Source organism: Megalops cyprinoides, chromosome 21, assembly GCF_013368585.1.
Source record: "Megalops cyprinoides isolate fMegCyp1 chromosome 21, fMegCyp1.pri, whole genome shotgun sequence".
NCBI classification, from domain to species: Eukaryota; Metazoa; Chordata; class Actinopteri; order Elopiformes; family Megalopidae; genus Megalops; species Megalops cyprinoides.
The window spans coordinates 692,372-716,597 of record NC_050603.1 but is presented as its reverse complement, the minus strand read 5'-3'; the positions used below and the strand labels follow the sequence as shown (position 1 = coordinate 716,597).

General features: G+C 48.5%; 2 protein-coding genes across 4 annotated transcripts; both read left to right on the top strand.

Annotated features, from left to right (window-relative positions):
• The first annotated feature begins 810 nt into the window (after positions 1-810).
• Positions 811-4,358, top strand: cbx3a (chromobox homolog 3a (HP1 gamma homolog, Drosophila)). Of its 2 annotated transcripts, none has more exons than XM_036515614.1 (5): positions 811-907; positions 2,610-2,749; positions 3,025-3,202; positions 3,360-3,454; positions 3,602-4,358. In XM_036515614.1, the coding sequence occupies exons 2-5, from the start codon at positions 2,616-2,618 to the stop codon at positions 3,726-3,728; spliced, it is 534 nt and encodes a 177-aa protein (XP_036371507.1). In that variant the 5' UTR covers positions 811-907; positions 2,610-2,615; the 3' UTR covers positions 3,729-4,358. The 2 variants fall into 2 exon arrangements, with proteins under 2 accessions (XP_036371507.1, XP_036371506.1); XM_036515613.1 differs by having other exon boundaries at positions 3,357-3,454.
• A 7,355-nt stretch (positions 4,359-11,713) lies between these two features.
• On the top strand, positions 11,714-15,922 carry snx10a (sorting nexin 10a). 2 transcript variants are annotated; one of them, XM_036516231.1, is made up of 7 exons: positions 11,714-11,826; positions 13,508-13,554; positions 13,882-13,968; positions 14,484-14,584; positions 14,702-14,800; positions 15,319-15,501; positions 15,717-15,922. In XM_036516231.1, the coding sequence occupies exons 2-7, from the start codon at positions 13,516-13,518 to the stop codon at positions 15,805-15,807; spliced, it is 600 nt and encodes a 199-aa protein (XP_036372124.1). In that variant the 5' UTR covers positions 11,714-11,826; positions 13,508-13,515; the 3' UTR covers positions 15,808-15,922. The 2 variants fall into 2 exon arrangements, with proteins under 2 accessions (XP_036372124.1, XP_036372123.1); XM_036516230.1 differs by having other exon boundaries at positions 13,505-13,554.
• The last annotated feature ends 8,304 nt before the right edge of the window (positions 15,923-24,226 follow it).

Below are 24,226 nucleotides of genomic sequence, written 5' to 3'. Positions count from 1 at the left end.
TAGAGGCAAATTCAGTCCCACTCAAAATTCTCGCCTCTGTAGTAGGCATTTCCAGACAGGTGATTTCGTTGTGACAGCTGGGGGACAGAGAAGACTCAACAAAGGAGCTGTACCTTCTCTGTTTGCCTGGAATGATTACACCATTCCCGCACCAAAGGCTTAATGTTTGGGAATGTTGGCCGAGATGCCCTTCCCCGGACTTAACAGCGTCTGACTCCGACTCCGAGATGGAAGTGACCATGATTACAGCGTTGTCCCGACGACCTCGGTGATTGTCTTTCAGCGTACAATTATTCTTTCTAATTTAAATTATGAAATTCCACACAGGAGCACACTTTACACAGCAGTGCATTAAAATACATAACATAAAAAATGAACGTCTGAATTCCTCCTTCGGCTCGTGATTTTAGTGGAATTTTCTTTTCTTGCACTATGTGATTGAAACTCACCCGGTAAAGTCCTCCACGCGAGATCTGACTACGGACTACATGTCCCATCAGCGCTGTTGCACAACGTCACTCGCCTCGTTCCGTATGCACATTCCGGAGGTGTGTCTTTGTCTACGTAAATTACGCAGAGGGTTCAAAAGGTTGTTGATTCAAACCCGATATCTTCTGAAATAATTATGTAGAAAATGAAGGTATGGGCATATCAAGGGATACAGTTCAAACTGATATGCACAACAACGCTGTGAGGGTTACTTTGTCTCGGTTTTGCCCCGCAGATGAAGCATGCTCCGGTGCTCTGCAGCTAGTGCGCGCGGAGCGCGCGAACCGCGAGTGGAGCGCGAGCCGCTTATAAATGCAGAGCAGGGTTGTTTTGGCGCGCGTGCAGATTCCGCACGGCACGAGGACTTTCGCTGTGCGGGACGGGCTTGTAGCGGGGCCTTTTAAACCGGGTTTTAAAGGTAACGTTTCCTCGCCGAGCTTCTTTCCCAGTTTAAGGGAATTTGACATTCACAAGATGGTAACGGGCGTGCTTTTAATCCACCTCTTGCTGGAGTAAAGACGTTGATTCGCAACAAACATTTGCAGCCATTAGCCGGTTAGCGAGCCTCCGGTGGCGGGGTAACATGCGCCCGTTCTGTTGTGCGTGATTGCCGAGGTTTTGTCTTTTTCGCTCGATTAGTTAGTTAACTGGCTAGCTTTGAAAAGCCAGATACAGAAAACGAAGTGGATGGCTAGCTGGCCTGACATGTTTACCTGCAAAAACCCGGCTAGTTCAGATACACACCCAAACCGGCTGGCAGGCGTAAGCAGCCTTTACCGTCGTGCTAACTAGTTACTCTCATCGTTTTAGTTTTTGTTGCTGTGTTGATAGCGAACCGGCCAGCTACATACGAGCTCGGTATGCTAAGCAATGTAATAATGCTGTAGGTCGCTAATGAACTAGGGTTTTAGTATTGATAATAGGCACTTTGCTGGGGGATAACGCTGTCGTTTGCTTGCGAACCAGCAAGATGCCCTTTTTGATGCCGTTCAAGATGCGTGATTGTACGGTTCTCATAAGCTTTAGCTGCGAAATCGCACGAATGTTTCAAGCTAGCATTGTTAGCCGGGGTGAAGCAGGGCGAAGCCTTCGCTGAATGCTTACTGCAGCCGGAGCGCAAGCGCTCGGCGAGTCCCTGCCTGTGAAGGGGGGGGGGTGGCTGTGTCGCCTTTGTTTGGGGCTTGCTGGCTACTCGTCTCGGTTTGAGTGAGGATCGGTGCGCTTATAGCTCATTTGTGCCAGCCCCACCGCTCGCAGTGCGTGTGCATTGCAGAGGCGCTCTGGGGGAGTTATTTCTGCCCGCTTCTGATGGCGCCGAGGGCCCGACGCGTCTCTCCCGCGGACCTCGGGCGAGCGATGCGTCCAGCAGCCGAGTGCGGGGCGGGCACGGGCAGCGGGCGCCCAGGTCACATGACCGGTCACATGACACTGCCGTTGTTTGGCATACACTGTTGAGGGGCAGATGCAGCGTCCCAAAGAGCCCCTGTTCTGTACCCCTACCCGGAGGAGCTGTGTATCAGCAATCAGAATAATCTTCTTAGTGTCATGCAGGGTTTGCCAGCTTGTTAACGGTATCCGCTGCTGCTTTTGAGTGTCTGTAGTTACTGCTAGTCTAGCAAAGCAGCTACTTTACCTCCATAGGAAGACGAATTTATGCAACATTACAAACCACACGCGGGTTTGTAGTCGGCATTTCACGGAAGAGGGCATGGCAGAACGGGGCGACGGAACCTGAGAAAGGAGCTGTCCCGGTATTACTGGGGGTGTGGGAGAGGAGAGGGAGACGTGCGTTAGATTCTGCCTAAGAGCCAGAGTTATTGATCACCAGTCTGGTCCCTTTGACCACAGATAACTTAAGTGCTGTCAGTGGAGTGCAGCTGACGAGTGGCTGATCTCACGCTGGTGGAGCGTGTCCCTGGCTGTACGTGTGATGTTGTGCTGGTGGGGCGTGTCCCTGGCTGTACGTGTGATGTCGTGCTGGTGGGGCGTGCCCCTGGCTGTACGTGTGATGTTGTGCTGGTGGGGCGTGTCCCTGGCTGTATGTGTGATGTTGTGCTGGTGGGGCGTGTCCCTGGCTGTACGTGTGATGTTGTGCTGGTGGGACGTCTTCTTGTTTGCAGTGCACCATGGGTAAGAAGCAGAACGGCAAGGCCAAGAAGGAGGTGGAGCCAGCGGAGGAGTTTGTGGTGGAGAAGGTCATCGACCAGCGCATTGTGAATGGGAAGGTGGAGTACTTCCTGAAGTGGAAAGGTTTTTCAGAGTGAGTAAACCCTCTACCGCCCTCTAGTGGGAGGAAGACAGCTGTGCATATGCATATTTAATGCTCCGCAGGGAGAGACTCAGACTGTAGGAGGGTTTATGGATGGAATGCCCAGCCTGTGCTGTTATGCCCCTTACCTGAGGCACTTTGAAATATTGTTGAATATTTGCTGTGAATAGGCTGTTAGAGTGGCTCTTGGAGCTGCCTTTGGTATTGAGTGGAATGTAGAGGGTCAGCTGTGGTGAGAGCAATCGCTTACCTGCCTCTCGCCTCAGGGCTGACAACACCTGGGAGCCAGAGGAGAACCTGGACTGTCCCGAGCTGATCCAGGCCTTCCTGGCAGCGCAGAAGGGCAGCGCCGATCGGCCCGACCGGCCCGACTCCAACAAGAGGAAGAGCACCAGCGAGGAGCCCGAGCAGGACAGCAGCAAAGCCAAGAAGAAGAAGGATGCGGTGAGACCCCGCTGTGTCCCTTGCTGTTACCGTCCGCATTTATCTGCGGGTCAGGTGAACAGACCACAGTCTGGTGTAGCAGATTGGGGAGGGGAAATGCCCCAGGTCTTTGACGTGCGTGTGTGTGTGTGTGTGTGTGTGTGTGTGTTTCTAGCAGGGTGAGAAGCCTCGAGGATTTGCCCGGAACCTGGAGCCGGAGCGGATCATTGGTGCCACGGACAGCAGCGGGGAGCTGATGTTTCTCATGAAATGGTGAGACTCGCTCTGTCCTGTGGGCTCAGCTTTTCTGGGGGAAAAATCTTTAGTTTAAACTGAGTGTGGCGTCTGACCTGGACGCATATCCCCTGCCCCCACCCTCCCTGCTCTACTGACCCGAAACCCGGTTCCCTCCCCACGTAGGAAGGACTCTGACGAGGCCGACCTGGTTCCAGCCAAGGAGGCGAACACGCGCTGTCCGCAGGTCGTGATCGCCTTCTACGAAGAGCGCCTGACCTGGCACTCCTGTCCAGAGGACGAGCAGCAGTAGGCTCTGCCCCTGTCCCGCCCCCTGCCCCTCCCCCATAGGTGTAGTCGTTTTTTTTTTTTAACCTGTCTCTTTTGGGCAGTTTAGTTTTTAATGTTGGTGCAGGGCAGCCACAGTCCTGGCTGTGCTGCACACGTTTTTAGCACTAGGATGTCTGGGGGGGTCAGCAGTGGAGTTTACAGGCTGGTGGGGGTGGGGGTGGGGGGCCCCCACACACGAGATCCACAACCTTTGGAAAGCACCACACAAGGGCTGGTGGGAGATGTAGTCATGAACTGGTGTGACAGTCCTCAGATGCTAAAGACTACACTTCCCAGCAGCAATAAGCATTTTCCCTGCTGAGCCCTGCTCAGGCCATGTGCTGGCTGTTACCAGGACAACCTACACCATGGTAACTATGGAAATGCCGCAGGTGTGATGCGGCTGGGTTGAAGTTGCAGCATGGTTGCAGGAGTGTGTGACTCTGGAGGGAACGAGCAGAAACGCCTGTTTAATAAGCCGTTGTTTCAGTGTCAGTTTGTCTGTTTTGTAGATGTAAGACTGGAACCTCAGAGCCGATTGTGCTTTTTTTTTTTTTTTTTTTTTTTAATTTCTCAAACCATCTGACGATTGGTCAGTTTCTTTCTTTGCCACCCCCACCCTTTCTGTGTTCAAAACTTGAATCCTGTTGGAACAGTAACAATGCTGTATATTCACTTTGTAAATATTTTTCAGCTGTTCAATAAAGCTTTATATTCATTTTACCATCTGTGTTCTTGCTCCCATTTAGTAAGAAGTTGCAGCAGCTCTACCCTGGTCCTGGAGAAGGCCAGATTTGAGTGAGAGTTTACCAAAAAATAAATGCAGTAAAATTGTTACATTACATGATTGCCATTTAGCAGATGCTCATATCCAGAGCAACATACATTAGTTGTTTTTTAACAACATTATCCATTTATACAGGTGAATACTTATTGGGGCAATAGTGGGTTAAGCACCTTTACCAAGGGTACAGCAGCAGTGCTGCAGTGGGGAATCAAACCAGCAACCTTTTGATTACAAGTCCTGCTCCTTAACCACTATGCTCTACTGCCACCTGAAACATGCAGCTATATACACACATTCCTTTCACAAAGGGTCTGTATTTTGACAGGGAGCCAGAGTTAGGCTGGGGTGAGTCCCGTTGTGTGCAGTATGCTGAGGGCACCAGGGCTGGGTGAGCCTGCAGAATCAGCGGAGCATTCAGTCACTGCTCACCTGGCACACCTGTGACCCCGCGACTCCTCTGCGTTAGAACGGGACTGAATGGAACCATGTTCACTGTGTCAGGAGCACTCCGCTGTGGGCTCACCTGGCACACCTGTGACCCCGCGACTCCTCTGCGTTAGAACGGGACTGAATGGAACCATGTTCACTGTGTCAGGAGCACTCCGCTCTGGGCCTCCAGTGATTCCTCCGAGCTTGTCCCAAAGCAGCTGTGGCTCCCCAACAAATATCATCTCTTGTTCAGAACTTTTATTCATCCTTGTACAAAGGTGAAGAAACCAACACAGATGATCAATCTCCTATGCACCTGTTTGGGCAGTAGTCTCAGCAGCAAGGACAGGAAGTCCTGAGACAGAGACCTCACAATTAGTGAAATTACAAAGGCCATGAGGAGTATGCAGAATGGTAAGACACCAGGCTCTGATGGGTTAGCAAAGGAGTTTTACTACACTTTTTGGGACCTGCTAAAAGCACCTCTATTAGAAGTCTATCATGAAAGATTCTAAGGGGACTCCCTTAGAGAGAGTACAGTATCTTTGCTGTATAAGGAGATAAAAGAAATCTAATAAACTAGCATCTCCTAAGTCTTATTGGAGTAGACATAAAGAAAAACTAAAGCCCTCTTTCCTCATCTCCAGTCTGTAGTGGGTAAGATTGTGGGCCAGAGCAGATTTGCGGTGTAAAGAAGAGGTAGATGTCTGACACCCCAGCTCTTGTAAGGGTGCAGACTGCAGACTCCCTCTGTGCACATTAGTGACAGACTAAGAGAAGGCCTTTGACAAAACTGACCACAACTACCTAAGAGCAGTGCTGTCTCGGCTAAACTTTGGGCCAATCTTTAAAACATGGTTTGATGTGTTACACGAGGATTGTCAGAGCAGGGTGTTGTTAAATGGCAGATTTATAGATCCATTTTTAATAAGCTCTGGTGTGCGCTATCGTCCGCTACCTCCTCCATTGTTCATGTCAGTTCACTCAGACAAACACACTCCCAGTCCCAGGAAGCAGAGCCAAGGAGGCCAAACTCTCCTTATACATGGACGACCTCACACTCCTGCTGCATGATAACACATCAATCGTAAGAGCCTTAAACATCTGAGAACAGTTAGCTATGGCCTCTACGGCAAAAATGAATAGAGACAGAAGTGAAATACTCCACACCTTACGTGAATTTGGGGCTTACGGTTAATGAAGAGTGGATAAAAATATTGGGAATCCAAATTGGTGAAAACATGGAAAAAGTGGGAAGTCAAAGATTAAAAACAAGCTCTTCCAGTGAAGAGACAGAGAACTAACCTCCACATGCAAAGTCTTACTTTTCTTTCCTCCACCTTCCCCATTCCCAGGGTGGTTTTGCTGTCTTCATGGAGGGTGATATTCCAGTTTATCTGGGGAGGGAAGCGAGCATGAGAAGATGCATGGTGTACAGACCCTTAGATAAAGGGGGGCCAAAATGTCCCAGAGACAGTAGCCAAGTTACAGGCCATCTGTCTGACCCCAATTCTAGTTTTTTGTCTTTTGCCTCCAGCAACTTGGCTGTGGTCCTTCTTTGCCAGATTTTGCGTTGGCTGTACCGTTTAACTAGTCTGGCGAAAATGTACATCCCTCAACATCCCCTACACTCAGACACATCCTCACGTTTACGAAGGAGTCAAACTATAAGAAACATAAAGTTTCATCAAGACTTAAAGAGGAATTATCCAGGAGGCAAACTGAAATACAATGTCACCAGATAAGAACAAATTGACCCTTGTGTAGCGGCCTGGAAAAATATTAACAATGCCTACCTTTTTAACAAGCATAAGGATCTGGCTTGGCAAATAGCCCAGAAATAATAGTATTTACCACCCTTGCATTTTACTAATTCTCATGCTTGTATGTGATGCATTTAGAATTTCTTATTGTATTTGCTCTGCTACCTTACGATGGACAGCAAACGTCATAATTAATTATTATGCATTGTTTGATGTCCCTCCGTACTTTTCATGGAATTGAAACCCCAATGAGCCATTGGTGTGTTTATATCCTATATATTTGTCAATTTATGTGACAAATTCTTCAAGATTTGTACTGTACAGTTATTTTTGTAAACCTCGTTTTGATCCTTTGTTATTGAATTTAACAATTGAAAATTGTGCTCAAAGTGAACATGTTAACACCCGTCCTTGTTTGTAAGATCACTTGCCCACTCATTGCTGCCAGTCAATATTAACACTTCACACTAACGGGGCCTCGGAAGAGGGGGGCGGGGCAGTCTGGGGGTGGTCTTGCTGTGTCACACACATTCATAATAAATATATCATTATTTATTTAAGAGACCCTGGGTGCCCTGATCCTAATGACCTTAGGCTGTAGTAGCAAAGGTATAAGAGCAGGCCCAGAATTGGACGCCATTTTAGCACGGAGCTAATACCCACAATGCATATCTTTAAATGCAGACCACCAGCAGAGAAGGAAAGGGCTGCTGGACACCGTGAGCAAGGAGCAAAAAAACCGTGTAATAAAATTACAGCGGACTGAGATGTGTGACAGGGTGAGTCGCCCTAAAATTAGGCTTGCGACATTGTTGTGTTTTTGATTATGTCTGACTCACATCAATTAGCATATGAATTGTGGGGTGAAAACAGAATATTCTGTAATTCAAAGGCTCGTCGCACATTTTCAAGTTTTAATAGTCGTTTTTATCACTTGATTCTTTACCAGACAGAGAGGGACAAGCGCACAACAATATACTGAGAGTTTCAAACTGTTTTAAATCACAAGTGAAGCGGCTCCCTAGTTACTCCCGAGAATAATGGGTTCGCCTACGACCTGGAAAGCGATACTGCTAAAATGTCTTTTGTTAAAATCTTTGTAATCACTCTTTGTAAAAAAAAAAAAAAGTTCATACCTCGTTAGCTGGTTAACCATACGTTTGAAATTGATCAGTTAACAGCACATCACAGGCAGATTCACTGTTTTTTCTATGAATGAGTTGCCATACAGCAGTAAAGAATTGTTTGTTCGCTCTTTATCTTAACTTCTGCTGGTGATTTATTTAGCTTCATTCCCGTTTCCTGCTGTACTTTCCTGAACACCACGCTCTCGTCTATATGGTTGTAGGCTAACGTCTCATTTTAACGTACGTGATGTTTCAAACCACTGTAATTGTTTGATGTTGCTTCTTGGCCAAGACTCCCTCTTAAGCGAGAGGGATATATATGCTATAATTCAATAGGACTTAAAAAATAAAACATAAATAATTAAAATATGTAGGCCTATTCCGTCTGGGGGCATTGCCTTGCACAGCCTACACGAGCACTATTCCAAAACAAACCTTTCAAATGTTTTCTAAATTCTTTTGAATCTGCATTTAAACTCCAAATTATGTATGTTTAAATGAGGTTAGGGGTTGTAATGTGCCACACCTCTGCGTTATTGTGATTAATTCTGTTGGAAAACCATAAAAGGGCCAAAGCTGTAAACTATGTTCCGCCAACCCGTAACTTGGCGAATGGCGTAGTACCTGCCATCACAGTTAGCCAGCTAACCACCCGTCATCCCCAGATGGGTTAGGATGCATGAAGTCTGTGGAGTAAAATATTAACATTAAATACTAAGTAGCCTAAATATCGCGAGCTAAATAAGATAAACTATGAAAGGCTTCCACAGACCCGATTTCTGCTTTGACCTTCTCTGGCCACAGAGGGGCAGCCCAGTGTGTTTAACGCTGTGCTCCATAATAACATTTTAAACGCTGTTGCGTCCAGCGGCGGAAGTAATCATTTGCGCGACTCCTCATTTATTCACAAAGGATAGCGGGAGACAGAGGGGACGGCGTAATCCTTTGCGCTCACAATTACGCCTATCTGCTCACTCTAACGTATTGTTCCGCCTGAAATTTGCGAGTGTGAACAGGGTAGATTAACCCTGACATCACTATAATTTCAAATTTGCGGGACTTTTGTGACCCATCAAATGGATGCTTTCATGTGTGGCCGCGATAACGTCTCATTTCACAGGCATTGTGACCCCTTAAATATGCTATCACGCTATCTCGTGGTATCTCCTGTAGCTCATTGCCATAGTTATTTCTGACACACACCGACACGCATACAGCACTCAAATAGCCTAAATTTTGGTTGATTAGGCCTATATATTGGTAGTGGTTTACTGGAAAACGCAAAAACCAGACGCGAAACGGGCAAGTACTAACTTGACCCAAGATGAACTGTAGACTATAAATGATAAACACCACTGCCGCGACTAATACCATTTTAATAATAAAAAACCTTACCCGACTGAAATGAGTGAATTACTGAGGGCAGTTTTATCACAGGCTATAGGTCACTCACCTCGTTTAGCGTTTCTATAACAAAACATTTCATCTGTAAACATTTATTCAGTTATAAAGATAAATCTAAAATACAATAACTACAGCAGATATGTATGCAATCTTGAGTGTTATAAAACACAGGCCCGCTTCAGCTTCGTTTTCTTCTTTCTACACACCTGTGCGTGTGTCCCTTTATAAAAATGTTACACGTTCATTAAAATACAAAGGATAACAATATTATTAAATGTTTTATGCATTTATTGTAGCGCGTATCTAGAACGTGATATTCAATTAATAATTACAGCCATTGACTTACAGTCAATCGAATTGTGCTGTGATAAGATGACTGGGCTGACTGATAGCTACTGTAGTCCCCTGGTGAGTTTTAAGAAGTGTTTACAATAGAAATGGTCGCAGAGCGTTTGATCATCACTCACTTTAACCGAACTGATAAAATATTGATGCATTTCAACTTATCAGTATCAAATGATGGAGTGGGATGCTGAAACTAACTTGCAAACAAGCAAACGTAAAAGTATAATTGTGAAAGAAAGGGGGAAAGCGGCTGATACCTGAGTACTTAGGTTTGAAAGGTTGCAATGCTTTAGCCGGGGAAAATGGTGACTCCAGAAGTAGAAGTTGAGACGGAGAAATTTTACAGATAAAAACGTAGCCTAATTTACGCGCTGTAACCCGATACTGTCTTTACCCTGGTCAGGACCCTGGTGGCGATGACCCGGAGCGCGGGTCAGTTAAACACACTTGCACGTGCAATCACAGTAAAAATGCTGCGTAATATTGCTCGGTGTGAGTGTGAACAGGAGAATGTGGCTCCGGTCACCCGGAGCAGAGGAACAGAGGTGTCCCCGACGGTTTCACCAGGGTAAACACTACCAATGGATTTCTGAACGAAACGGGGCCATTCATGGCCAGAGCTGAAGTCCAACTGTCCACTGACTCAGACAGTTAGGCATAAAAGTATCACATTGATCCATAGATAAAAATGATTAATTTGTACACACAACGAAATGTAATGTCCAAGCCAACAACGGGTCCGTGTGCTGAGGTCTGCGGGACTCCTGTTAGGGATCCTTCCTTGGTGATTGGGGGGGGGGGGGGGGGGTGTAAGAGACAGGTCGTGGGGGAGGGGTGGGAGTGTTAGAGGGTATTTAGATGGGTCTGTGAACGCCGCTCTCAGACCACTCTCACCTTCTCCGCGAGAATAACGAGGACAGCTCAGCGGATCAGAACGCAGAACTGGGAAAACAGTGCTCGACCGGTGGAAACTTGGGTAAAACGCGTCCAATAGCAATCAGGCACAACTCGCAAGGTATTCCGCCACGCAGCATTTTAAAACTTTGTCATAACACCTCAAACATTTTCATGTTCAGTGTTTTCATAACATCCTACAGTCTCTGCGTTAGTGATCGTGTGTAATTTATGTTGTGTTTTACAGTATTGACTCAGCCCGGTAAAGAACGTACGTATATAATGTATATAACGTAAATATATATATACAACGTATACCTGTCCTCACTACGTTATCCGGTATTATTATGTCCTGTCACGTGTTATGTTACCGTATAGCGAGCGGTCTGAGTGTTAGGAGGGAAACTTTCTGACATTCCCGGGGAGCGCAGTTCCAGGGCGTATGCGTCACATCACACGCATGCACAGCGATAGCGGAGAGTGGATCGCAGGCCAGCCTGCATTAAACCCAATGCGTTCCGAAGAGCCCCCACCCTATCACCCTTACGCTGCGGCTCTTCTCAGAAAACCCGTTAAGCGATAAAACTACAGGGCTTCTTGACATTTCACGACTTCTAAAAGCGTCTTGTTTCACAGACCATGCTTGAACCCGAGTCGTTGATCTGCACCATTCTTTACTGTCTCGGATGCTGTTGAGATGAAACTGGCGAAAATACTCGGATCACCGTAGGAATGCAGTCTTCGCTTTTGCATACAGGCTGCTAATAAACCAGGCTCTTCCGTGTGGTTACCGAGTTACATCGAGTTGGGGCTGGGTGCTAGATGACGGACACTGTCAATGTAAGCAGCGTAGTCAACGGTGGTTATTGTCACACTGGTGCCATAGATAAAAGCATATATAATGAACAAATGTACGCATTTATACATCAACGGTGACAGTGGCCTTTTATTTTGAAGTGTTATCAGACATGGAGAATTCACATTTCATGAGGTTTTGTGGAATTTATGTTGTATCGCATGCATCATAGATTAGTCTAATAAAACGCCCACGAATACTAGCGATGCGGTTATTTATCCTGGACTTCATGCTTTTAAATATGAGTCCACTTAAATTAAATTAGATGGTCTATTTTTAACAGTAGCCTACGTCACTTTTCAGGTTTCGCGTGGACGACTCCCGGTGTTACGGGCGCGCGCAGAGAGGTTCATTAACTGCAGTTCACGGCTCGCGCGTGCCTAAGAATACGCAGCGCGTGGGGAGCGCACCCAGTTCGGCACCTGGAGCGCTGGAGTCCGGCGAGGTTCAGATTTAAACACGAAACCGAATCAAAGGTAGGCATGCATTTTCGGGAAATAAACACTTTGTTGACAGTATTTTGGGGAAAAACCCACTGTCAGATTTGGCTGGCTAGCTCCGAACATGTATCATGTATCATCATTTGCACACCGCGAGATTTATACATTGTCTGTCGTGGGCGATAAGTACGGCGACGATGATCTGCAATTTTGTTTGTGCATTGCGGTGGTGGCTGTATGAATCGATTGTTACCAGGCGTGCATCATAGCTTTATTTGGCTTAACGTTAGTGGCTTTAACCCAAGCTTTTCGGCATTCAGTCTGATGATATGAACAGAAAAGCTATGAAACACTACCACCTAAAGGATTTTCTCATGTCTCAAATCCATTTCCCTATTCAAAAGAAAAAGAAAACGAGTGCAATAAACGATTAGAATACATTATCTCTACCGGCTAGTTTGTACATTGTCGGGCCAACCATTGTAACCTGGTCATGCAGCGCTTCTAATATTGTTGTTATTGTTTGTAATATTATATGTTTTTTGCTTGTGTTGTTACTCTACCTCACTTGTAAGTAGCTTTGGATAAAAGCGTCTGCTAAATGGATAAATGTAACTCATAAATGAAATGAGTGAAACAGCCCGCAGTATCCGACAAACCAGGCCGTCACGCAGGCGATGTGTTCTCAGTGATAACGCAGGTAGAAAGTTAGAGGTAGGCCCGGTGAGGTAAACGCTGACGCTCTGCTGAATGGAACCTGAATTTACAGTTTAACACGTGTTAGTTCCACGGGCACAACAGTTTCGCATTATCTGACTTTAGGCAAACCGTGAACATATAAACTGCACTACAACTTTGGTTTGGTTGCGACTCTGGGGTCCCCGAGCCAGTGTTTAGCAACGCTCGAAATGCACGTACAATCATCAAGATATGTCAGCAAACCAGTTAACTTTAAGATTTGAAAAAAAAAAACAAAACAAACGAAGTAACTTTTTACTGACAGACAGGTGTATTTGCATGCGTGCTGCGTTGTGCTGGACAGTAGAGCTGTGCATTTCACAGGAATCCCAGTGGATCCAATGAGTCAGCTGTTTTCATTCATAATTAGTGCACCATTACAGAAAACTGCTCTGTGTCATTGCTTGACCAGAATTGCTTTTAATGGATAAGCAGTTCATGGTCTACACCCTGTGAAGAGTCATGCATATGGTGCTGGCTGCAGTTTAACATTAGCATTAGCTTGCTAGCTTTAGCACTGTTGGGAAAGCCCTGAGAGACAGACTGGCTGTTTTGCCCGGAGGGGGGTGGGGGGAGACAGACTGGCAGTATATGGCTGTTTTGCCCGGAGGGGGGTGGGGGGAGACAGACTGGCAGGTCGCCGGCACTCTAATTGGCTGATGAATGAACTCTTCCTGGTTCCTGGAAGCATCTCTGGTCTCCCGACATGCTTGAAATGTCAGTGACTGATAAGATTTACTCACAACGACAGAACCCTCCTTTTGTCCTGCTGCCCTTGGAAACGTTTTCAAAATTAAATACTTATGTACACTTGTGTTAAATGCATGTTATGTTTACTGCAAACAGGGGCTGGGCAGAATAATGGCTTATGTATTGGTTATTGCTTTGCAGTGGTCAGTAGCTGCAGTGTCTGCATTCTGTAGTGTGTGTGCATGGTGGGAATAAGATGTGTGTAACGCTGAGTTTCTGCTTTCAGCAGCGTCTGCGATGGAAGACGAGCACGGCATGGACAGTCTGATGAAGCAGGTGAGCATGTCCCCACTGCCTCTGTGATAAACACCAAACGCACACACACACACACACACACACACACACACACACACACACACACACACACACACACACACACACACACACACACACACACACACACACACACACACACACACACACACACACAGAGTTCCTCACACTGACTGCCCAAGGGATGTGGTCAGCTTCAGCATTTCCTCTTTTAGTGGTCTCTGTCATGCAAGCCTGATATCTATCTCTCTCTCCCCCCTCTCCCCCCCCCCCTCTCCCTCTCTCTCTCTCTCTCTCAGACTGAGCGGATCTGTTTCTTTCCCTCTGTAGGAGTTTGTCAGCGTCTTGGTTCGGGACCCGCAGGTACACAGGGAGGACTTCTGGCACACGTATATCAGCTATGAGATCTGTCTGCATGTGAGTACACAGTGCTGGAGGAATCACTGCATCATTCAATCAAACAACCCTGGAGAAATCATTTAATCAAAACACTGCTTTGTGTAATCAAATTTGGCACACAGGTCCCAGTCACAGAACAGCCCGGAAAAAAGGGCAAATTGGACCCATGTTTATATACCTGGAACATCTTAATTTTCCCCAACTTTGGCTGTAGGGTGTGATGTCTGTGTGTGGTGGCTGTAGGGTGTGATGTCCGTGTGTGGTGGCTGTAGGACGTGATGTCCGTGTGTGGTGGCTGTAGGGTGTGATGTCCGTGTGTGATGTTTGTGTTTGGTGGCTGTAGGGTGTGATGTCTGTGTGTGGTGGCTGTAGGGTGTGATGTCCGTGTGTGATGTTTGTGTTTGGTGGCTGTAGGGTGTGATGTCCGTGTGTGATGTTTGTGTTTGGTGGCTGTAGGGTGTGTGTCTGTATGTGGTGGCTGTAGGGTGTGTCTTTGGAATGGCTGCTAGCGTTGCCCTCTCCTGTGTCTGCAGACGAACAGCATGTGCTTCCGGAGGAAGACGTCGTGCGTGCGGAGACGCTACAGGGAGTTCGTGTGGCTCAGGCAGAGGCTCCAGTTCAACGCCGTGCTGCTGTGGGTATCCCAGGAAACGTTTGCTGTTGGCCAGCCTCAGTGTCTGGTTTAGCAGCAGTGTGCTGAAAGTAGGTGTCGGTGCGTGTGATCGATGTCTGAACGTGTCTCTGTTTGCAGGGAGCTCCCGAAACTGCCCCCCTGGAATCCCTTCTTCAGCCTGAACAACCCCCTGCAGGTCAAACAGAGGATGGAGGGTCTCCAGCAGTTCCTGGAAATGTGAGTGTCACCCCCCCGCCTGTCTGCCTGTTCAGGCCGTGCAGGGTTTGTCATGCAGTGCAGTAACGGTTTGGTCAGCAGGGCTGTTCTTATTATTGGCTACTGTCTATGCAATTTATGCAGCAGAATATTTGCTTTAGTAATTCTGGCAGATTGACTTGCTAGGTACTGTAGCTACATTATTCCAGGTGAGATTCCAAACTAATGTAATGTAACATAAGTCTATTTCCAAAACCGATGCTCTACAGCATCTCGCTGAAGCAGGAGTGACTGTCTGACACACTCCCTCTGACAGCTTTCCCTGCTCTGCTGTGACTTGTACACCACCTACTGGCCAGCCACTGGAACTGCATGTCTTTTTTTCCTTACGTTCCCTGAGTTGATGCTGGAACATCCCGGGCTTGTAGGAGCACCAGTGCTGCTGCCCAGAGGAGTTCTGTTTAACTCCTGACCCTCAGCCTTTTCTGTGGTTTCTGAGTGTAAAGCTGGCACTGATGTGTGATCTGTCTCCCTCTCAGAGTGCTGCAGGACCCCCTGCTTCTGTCTGACAGCTGCCTGCACCTCTTCCTGCAGTCCCGGCTCAGCGTGTCCAAGATGGAGGCGTGTGCGTCGGGCCGGACGCGCTACTCTGTGGCCCAGGCTATCCAACGCTGTGTGTGCGAGAGCCGGCGCTTGCCCTCCGAGGACTCCGACAGCGAGAGGTAGGCCTCTGCCCTCGCCAGGCCTCTGGGGTTTGTAGTTCGTTCTTTGTAACTGTCACAGGGTTTGTAGTTATTAGTGCTGAGTGATGCTGAGGGACATTCTTGGGGACAGTTACAGAACGTGTGAAATTTGAAACATTTTCTCTGGCTCACTGAGCAAATGAGTCCTGAGACCAGTGGAATTGTGGGGATTCAATCTGTGTCTCCGCCCTCAGCACAACATCATCAACCGGCCTGGGATACAGTGGGGAAGATGCCCCGCCCAGAAGCAGCAGCCCACTGTGTGTCAGAAAGCCTGACCCCTGACCCTTGACCTCTGACCTGCCCCATCAGAGTATGCCACACCCTTTACGCTGCTAACCCCTCCTCCCTCCCACCTGTGTGGAGCTCTCCTGGGGCCTGAAGCAAGTGACTGGTGACCTCTGACCCCGACATGGGAGAAGAATTCTGTATTTTACCAAATGTCCAAAATGTTGCCTTATTTTACATCCTTCAGAATGCTGTGCCTTTTAAAGCTGTAATGGTGTGTAATGATGTGTGATGTAACAGGAATTCACTGATCTGCGTTGTGATTGAGGACGGTTACATTTCTGATCTGCTGAAAGATCAGCTCTAGTGTTTCTAGTCAGTTCAGTTCTTCTTTGATCATTGTGCTAAAATGCTCTTGTTCACAGGAAGCAAAGTTTAATTCTGTTTTTATATTTAAAAAAATCTGTATATAAGGGAAAATGTCAGCACTGTTTAACTTAGAAAGTGGCAGTTCTCTCAAGTGTGCTGGGAACAGTTCTTAAATGGATGTTATTTTAGCTGCGCAGTTTAAACTTTGAAAAAGAAAGTTTCCACAGCAAAGGTTCCGAAGGGTACTGTGTGTATTAAGACTGAATTTTTGTATCATGATCACGTTTCAAAAAACATTTTCTGATTTCAATGGAGGATTAATTCTAACTGTGAAAATAAATTTCCTTGAAGAAAACTGGAGTTGCTGTGCGTTTCTCTGCTGGAAGTTCATCTGAAGGATGTAAGTAACTGTTGCTTGGAGAAATGCATGTTCTTCATTACTCCAGACTGTATATCGCATTTGATTTGAACTGTTTGCACCAAATGGACACAGTAACGATATTCTACCACTAGGAGGCAGTCATGGTTAAATGTAAGCTTTGGGGTTTCCACAATCAGTAGTTTGTTTTTCTCAGTAGTTTGATTCTCCAAACACTTCGCCTCATGGGAACAGTCTGACTGAAGCTGTTGGCCACAGTGACGTTGTGCTGTGGCAGAATGCACTCTCTCTGAATGCATGTAACAAAGCAGATAAGTCCATCAGAATGGCATCATTAGTCATCACAGGAAGCTCACTGCATCAGTCCTTTCACCGTGGCACAGAAAGCGCAAACTTTCGGCTTCAGCATGAGCACTGACTCGCCCCTGTCAGCTCTCAGGTCTCTGTGCACCAGCTGTTGATACTATAATCACATGTAAATAATCAGAAATTGTACCGCTGGGCAGACAGAACAGGGCAAATTCTGCTCTACTTCCATAAATACTCAGTAATGGAGTATGCAAAATTGTAATATCTGTTTAAATCTGACAATCTCAAGCTGGTGATAAAAATGGTGATGTGGCACAGTAATGGCAGAAATATAATATGATATGTGCTTGCTGTCTGAGAGCTGAGTGGCCTGTATCTCATGTGTCTCTAAATTGGTTGTCAGCATTCTGATTTCACGTCTAGTTATTATTTATAAGTAATAAAGTACAAACCCCCCACATTTTTAACTGATGACATGCTTTGCATTTTACAGACGTAAGCATAAAACCTCACATAATTTTGATTTTCCAAACACCCACACGTCATTATTTGTGTGTTCAGCTTCAGACCAAGGTTGCTGTGTTTAGGCTTGATATTTAGCCTACATTAAAGCAGCACATCTTTTCTGCCGGTGAATTTGCAGCTTAGGTAGGATTTGGCTTTTGGCATTTGGTATTTTGGTGATTTTCCAAAAACATATGCCATGTGTATTTTCAGTGTGTTTAGTTTTTGCTCCGGATCTTTCCGGATGCAGGACTGAATTCTCTTAAAATTTTTGGTGCAGCTGTCAAGTTTGTCTATGTGTTCAGATAAAGTTAAATGTGTTAACTAAGGTGTAGATCTCTTAATTTGCTCAACATTATTAATGTAGATGTGTTCTGAAGTTCACAGAGATGAAGGCTGACTGGTGAATCAGGAGCTGTGCGTCCAGGAATATAGGGGAATTCCGGGTGTTTCTACAGATATTCCGATAAGAACATATAGAGAAATATGGATTAACCTGAATGCCTTTGCTGTTGATGTATTAATATTAGGCAATCTGAAACAGTCCAACAGCTAAAATTTGTGTGGACGCTCTTCACTGAAAAGACATCTTACGGCATGAGCATGTTGTGTGTTGACCTCACCAGTAGAGGGCAGTAGATGTTGCATTTTAAAAAGCTGACAGACGGTTCTACGGTGTGTTCGATCAGGCCCTGATTCAGGAAGTGATTCAGGGAAGAACTTTATCATGTAAAATGTACAAGTAAAATACATAAAATAAAGATCAGTTTAAACATGTGAATGTACACCGGAACAGTAAGTGCAACTTGATTGTCTTTAAAAATGAACATTAAGCATTTGTCCCCATGAGATAAACAACAGAAACTAAATACATGTATTTCTGCATTACACTGTTAATGTGTTTATTGCATTGCAGAAAACCGAAGATTGTTTTACAGGTAGACAATGTCAGGAATATGTAGCCCTGGTACAGAATATCGTCAGGCTGAATGTGCTGTCCTTGTTACTGGGCAGTTCGGTACTCAGAGAGCACAGCACCCCCTGCCTGACAACTGACAGAGACTCTCTCTGCTGAGGGTGGTCTGTGACTCTGCTGGTCTGTGCGGCTCTGTGACTCTCCGCTGGTCTGTGCGGCTCTGTGACTCCGCTGGTCTGTGTGGCTCTGTGACTCTCTGCTGGTCTGTGCAGCTCTGTGACTCTCCGCTGGTCTGTGTGGCTCTGTGACTCCGCTGGTCTGTGTGGCTCTGTGACTCTCCGCTGGTCTGTGTGGCTCTGTGACTCTCCGCTGGTCTGTGCGGCTCTGTGACTCCGCTGGTCTGTGCGGCTCTGTGACTCTCCGCTGGTCTGTGCGGCTCTGTGACTCTCCGCTGGTCTGTGCGGCTCTGTGACTCTGCTGGTCTGTGTGGCTCTGTGCCTGATGGCTGGTGGAGACCCTCTCTGCTGCAGACCCGCACAAGTGTGTGTCTCCATGTTGGGAGGAACGAGAACCTGCCTCTAACGAGAGCCTGCCTTTGCCATTGCTGCCATGGAAACGAGGGTCTGTCTCTCCTGTGATGGGATGCTCTGCATGATCCACCTGCCACAGGCCCGGTAGCAGCAGGGGGGGACATCCTGTTCCATCTCTGCCCCCCCCCCCCCACCCCTGCAGCGCACTTCTGACATGCTGTAGGGTGTCTGAGGGGACGATACTGAAGGTTTCATCTCTCCGCCTGATTGCATGCTCAGGGAGATACCCTAGCAGTCAGATGCCGGGGTTGGTCTTTGCCAGAAGCTGCCTTTCATCCTATCCAATCACATTACATTACTGAGCAGGCCCCGTCCAATCACTAGCCTTCTTGCAAGCAGGCTTGGGGAAGAGGGGGAACCTGTGGAGCTGAGGTTAATGTGAGGGAAGGAAGTGTGGACAGGCACACACAGGTGATGCAGAACTCCGGGCAGCACAGGTACGCACAGGTGACCCGGTCCTGTGGGCACCACAGGTACGCACAGGTGACCCGGGCCTGTGGGCAGCACAGGTACGCACAGGTGACCCGGTCCTGTGGGCACCACAGGTACGCACAGGTGACCCGGGCCTACGGGCAGCACAGGTACGCACAGGTGACCCAGGCATTGCTCTGAACAGGGGCAGGTGCTGCCGTCTCTGGTGCCCGGCGCAGCTCCAGAACTCCCACTCAGGTTCTGGCCCGGGTTCAGCTGTGTGGCAGGAGAGCAGGTGGTGCAGGCGGTGTATGTGAGTGAGAGTGTGTGTGTGTAAAAGTATGTGTGAAAGTGTGTGTGTGTGCGTGTGTGTTTGTGTGTGTGAAAGTGTGTGTGAGTGTGAGTGTGTGTGAGTGTGTGTGTATGTGAGTGTGTGTGTGAAAGTGTGTGTGTGTTTGTGTGTGAGTGTGAGTGTGTGTGTGTGTGTGTGAGTGTGTGTGTGTGTGTGTGTGTGAGTGTGTGTGTATGTGAGTGTGTGTGTGAAAGTGTGTATGTGAGTGTGTGTGTGTGTGTGTGTGTGTGAGTGTGTGAGTGTGTGTGAGTGTGAGTGTGTGTGTGTGTGTGTGTGTGAGTGTGTGTGAGTGTGTGTGTGTTTTTGCTGCTATCTCTGTGCTGCTGTGTTTATGGTGAGGTGCGGAAACGCAGTCAGCGCTCCGTGAACTCGACACCGCTGTGATATTAATTAGATTACCGCACCGCGCCGGAGGCAGCGTAGCGTTCATTACGGATTCATTACGTGGTCACATGACCGGCAGCCGCCGTGACTGACAGCCTGCGCCACCTCGGGACCTCCCCCGCTCAGCTGGCGGGCGGGGCCGGGGCACTGGACAGCGCGGTAAATTGGGAGTGGGAGGCCCTTTTCCCGGAGATGGCTTATTAAAGAGTGCGAAGCTGTCTGTCTGCCGGTACTGTGTGCGATTCGCCGTCTGCATCACCCTGCAGTCATCTCACACTCCGCGGTAATGAACCTGTCAGAGCCGCTGCCGCCTGCCGCAGCCTGATATTCAAATGCGCTCGTCTTTTACCCCGGCGATCACACGGCCGCGCCGCGATGCAATTACCGCCGAGCGCGGCTCGGGTCCGGGCGCCGGGTGAGCCGCCAGGCGTGACCGCGGGAGCCGAGAAGCTCCAGGAGGCAATTACCGTAACGAGCGGGAGGAGAGCGGCCGCTGCGTACACACCCCACGCTGGGAGCGTGTGTGCGTGCCTGCAGGCGTGCGTGCGTGCGTCTGAGTGTTCGTGCGTGGGTGTTCTGGCTCTGCCTGTGAAATTCTCTGCTCACGTAAACACACACATGCATTTTATAAGTGCACCTGTGTGTTTCAGAATAAGAGATACACAACACCAGTGCCTTCATGCCTTCAACTCTGAGTACGTGTGTGCGCGAGAGAGTGTTCTGGCATTGAAGAAAATCGGTCTTCTCCAGATTTCAGAGGAAAATACCTGAAACGAGTTTTTCACAAAACATGTCTGTCAGCTGAACTAAAGCAACACCAGGGCTCAGGGTGCAGGAGCTGCTTTTTCAGAGTTAGAGTTTTTAAACTGGATGTCTGTGTGAAAAAAAACTGAAAGAAATAAAAGTACATTTTAGTTCTGAATCAGAATTGCTTAAATGAAACTGATGAAAAAATTCTGTTCCCTGTACACTGCAACTGTCAAACAATCCAGTTATTTCACAAATTGGGGTAATTTCACAGAAGGTGATCTGTCCCCAGATGGAGCAGAGATGTCACACAAATGCTTCAGGCCACAGTGTTGCAGGTTTGTATCCAGTATGAGGTCTCGCGCCCTGCTGTACGGTACAGTACTGTGACACATTCTCTGCTGTACGGTACAGTACTGTAACGCATTCTCACACCCTGCTGTACGGTACAGTACTGTAACGCATTCTCACACCCTGCTGTACGGTACAGTACTGTAACGCATTCTCACGCCCTGCTGTACGGTACAGTACTGTAACGCAGTGTGCTAAAACTGCCTCTCCTCATTAAGCGGCAAACTGCACAAAAATGTGTCAGGTGAGTCAGACAGGAGAGTCAGGCAGGAGAGTCAGGCAGGGAAGCCTTTCGGGAGATAATGAGTTACTTTGCTAATTGGAATGACTCCTCCCCACCCACCACAAGACAAAAAAAATAACAAAGCAAAAATGAACAAATCAGCAGAGCCCCCCTCTGGCACCCTCCCCCCACCACACAGGGAATTAGGAAAGCCACTGATCACTGCAGAGCCAATCAGTCCTGCAGGGGAGACAAAGAGGAGGGCCAATCAGAGGTGACTCTGCAGAAGGGCCGTGCTTTATGGGTCTGGACAAACCTGAAAAATGTTGTTGCTATCAGATCCATCGGCTGATTACTGGAGCCTTCGATTTTTCCCCGTGTCAATTCATCAGTGTCTGCAGGCTGCTGTTTAACCGCGCCCCTCACGTCAGGCTGGTCCGACCCCCCAGCGCCGCTCGCTAATCTCTGTCTGAGGGCATCAGGTTCTGGGAGTCTGCTGACCCCCCCGTCCTGCCCCCCCCAACCCCCCCAGTCCCCAGGCTACACCTCTCTGTGCTGCTTGCTGATGGATCTGAGAGACTCACAGAAAGAGGCCCTCTCTCTCACCACAGACATTCACTAACTCCTGTGCCTGTTGGGCTTAAATGAGGAAGGAAGGAAACCCCTCAAATGACAAAATACTTTTTGGGGGCTGTAGAGATTTTGCTCAACAAAATGCATTTTTATTTGTCTTGGGTGTTTGGCATGAGGTCAGCTGATGTTGGCTCCACCCTTTTGTGAGGAGACCACACCCACGAGGCAAAGCTGTAAGGCAGTATGCCTGTGCTTCCAGAAACCGATCTGGGGGGAGCAGAGAACTGAAGCCTTTTAAAAAAACTGATACTGATCCTGAGCTGGATTTCCAAGCGTTACATACTTACACTTAAAATCCCTGGATGTACCGATTCCATTGACACAGCTGTACAACAGTGCACAGCATGGTGGCACATGATGTAACACACTCCGTGCAGAGCATGGGCCTCTGGGTGAGACCGATGCTCGAGGCCTGGCAACCACTCGACAGGCAAGCCGGAGGAGATCTGCGTGTCTAAATTTCCTTTCTGCTGTTGGGGCATGATGAAGGAGATGCTCCTTTCCTCTCTCACCTGCACCCCTCTCCGTGCCCCCCCTGACAGCACGCGGGGGGGGGGGGGGGCAGCACTTTCGCCCGGGAGAGTGATGGATAGCGCTGTCACCGGCCGGTCACACGCAGGGTTGTTGGTTGTCAGGGGGACGGTTGCCGTGATGACGGGGACAGCACCTCAGTGGAGGTGCCAGTTCATCAGGACCGGGAGCTGGAGGCGGTGTCACCCGCTATGTCAGCGGCCGACACAACCGGAGACAAACGGCTGAGAGGAGGGGCCATTACTCAGGATCAGATTAGCGGCCGTTAAACGCTGGGGGGGAGGGGGAACAGAGAAGACAGAAAGGGAGAAGCTAAGGCCGAGACAGAGAAAAGAGGAGTTTGAGAGGGATGCGTCCGACGCCGGGGAAACTGGCGCAGCAGGAGCCGGAGCGCGGGGGCATGCATAATGGAATACCTGCACTTTTCACTGCAGCTAACCATGCATACCTGCTGCAGGTAACCATGCATACCTGCTGCAGCTAACCATGCATACCTGCTGCAGCTAACTACACATGCGTGCTGCAGCTAACCATGCATACCTGCTGCAGCTAACTACACATGCGTGCTGCAGCTAACCATGCATACCTGCTGCAGGTAACCATGCATACCTGCTGCAGCTAACTACACATGCGTGCTGCAGCTAACCATGCATACCTGCTGCAGCTAACTACACATGCGTGCTGCAGCTAACCATGCATACCTGCTGCAGGTAACCATGCATACCTGCTGCAGCTAACTACACATGCGTGCTGCAGCTAACCATGCATACCTGCTGCAGCTAACTATACATGCGTGCTGCAGCTAACCATGCATACCTGCTGCAGCTAACTACACATGCGTGCTGCAGCTAACCATGCATACCTGCTGCAGCTAACTACACATGCGTGCTGCAGCTAACCATGCATACCTGCTGCAGCTAACTACACATGCGTGCTGCAGCTAACCATGCATACCTGCTGCAGCTAACTATACATGCCTGCTGCAGCTAACCATGCATACCTGCTGCATACACGCCAACAGGCAGGAGACATGCATGCACGCAGGCTTTGTTTGCATTTGCAGATTTGAGAGGAGGTGAAAATGGCATTTCCCTCTCTGAGAGGGAGGGGAGTGTTCCCCTCCGCAGCCTGGGGGACCTGATCAACCCTAAGCAGCCCTAACCCTCTGCCCCCCACAGCCCTCGCGGCTCCGCCGGAGCGGGGTTCACTCTGTCTCTACAGGAGGGGGGCAGAGTGCAGGTTCCGCGGGGCTGTTTGACCGTTTGGGGTGCTCAGCGTGGTGGGGGGTGTGTTTGGCACACGTGTGACGCAGTGTGCTGCCGGAGGAGGGCAGCTGCGTGCCGCTTCTGCGCTGGGCCCCCCCGAGGCCCGCAGCCACCTGCAGAACCCTTCCACTCCACACCTGCAGGGCTCCTCTCACGCCCCCCAGGAGCTCCATTGGCTGCAGCTCCGATCGGTGTGTGTGATTGAAAACTGAGTTTCTGCTGTCCCATGTCCCTTCCTCTGAAGCCTCCGGTTAAAAATGAGGAAGAGCTCGTTCTCTCCCGCTGTGAGAGCTGGGACACCCTCAGTGGGGTATCGGACGGGAGCGATCTCCACCACACACATGAGAGGGGGCCGCCCTGAGTTGCCGTGGAGACGCCGGGTGTATAACTGTTTCTCTTGATCTGAAATTATTTACTCCTCAGGTGGAATGGCTCTAAGCAGAATTGACTGTACTATAATTGCCTCTTTCACTGGTCTATTGGCTGTTAACCTTGAGCCGCTGCTGGTGGAG

Excerpts from the sequence above, each read along its gene's own strand:
- snx10a (XM_036516231.1), top strand. The coding sequence starts at position 13,516 with ATGGAAGACGAGCACGGCATGGACAGTCTGATGAAGCAG. Across the intron at positions 14,585-14,701 it reads CAGTTCAACGCCGTGCTGCT|GGAGCTCCCGAAACTGCCCC; the intron begins GTGGGTATCCCA and ends CTCTGTTTGCAG. Across the intron at positions 15,502-15,716 it reads GAGGACTCCGACAGCGAGAG|CACAACATCATCAACCGGCC; the intron begins GTAGGCCTCTGC and ends CTCCGCCCTCAG.
- cbx3a (XM_036515613.1), top strand. The coding sequence starts at position 2,616 with ATGGGTAAGAAGCAGAACGGCAAGGCCAAGAAGGAGGTGGAGCCAGCG. Across the intron at positions 2,750-3,024 it reads AAGTGGAAAGGTTTTTCAGA|GGCTGACAACACCTGGGAGC; the intron begins GTGAGTAAACCC and ends CTCTCGCCTCAG. Across the intron at positions 3,203-3,356 it reads CCAAGAAGAAGAAGGATGCG|CAGGGTGAGAAGCCTCGAGG; the intron begins GTGAGACCCCGC and ends GTGTGTTTCTAG.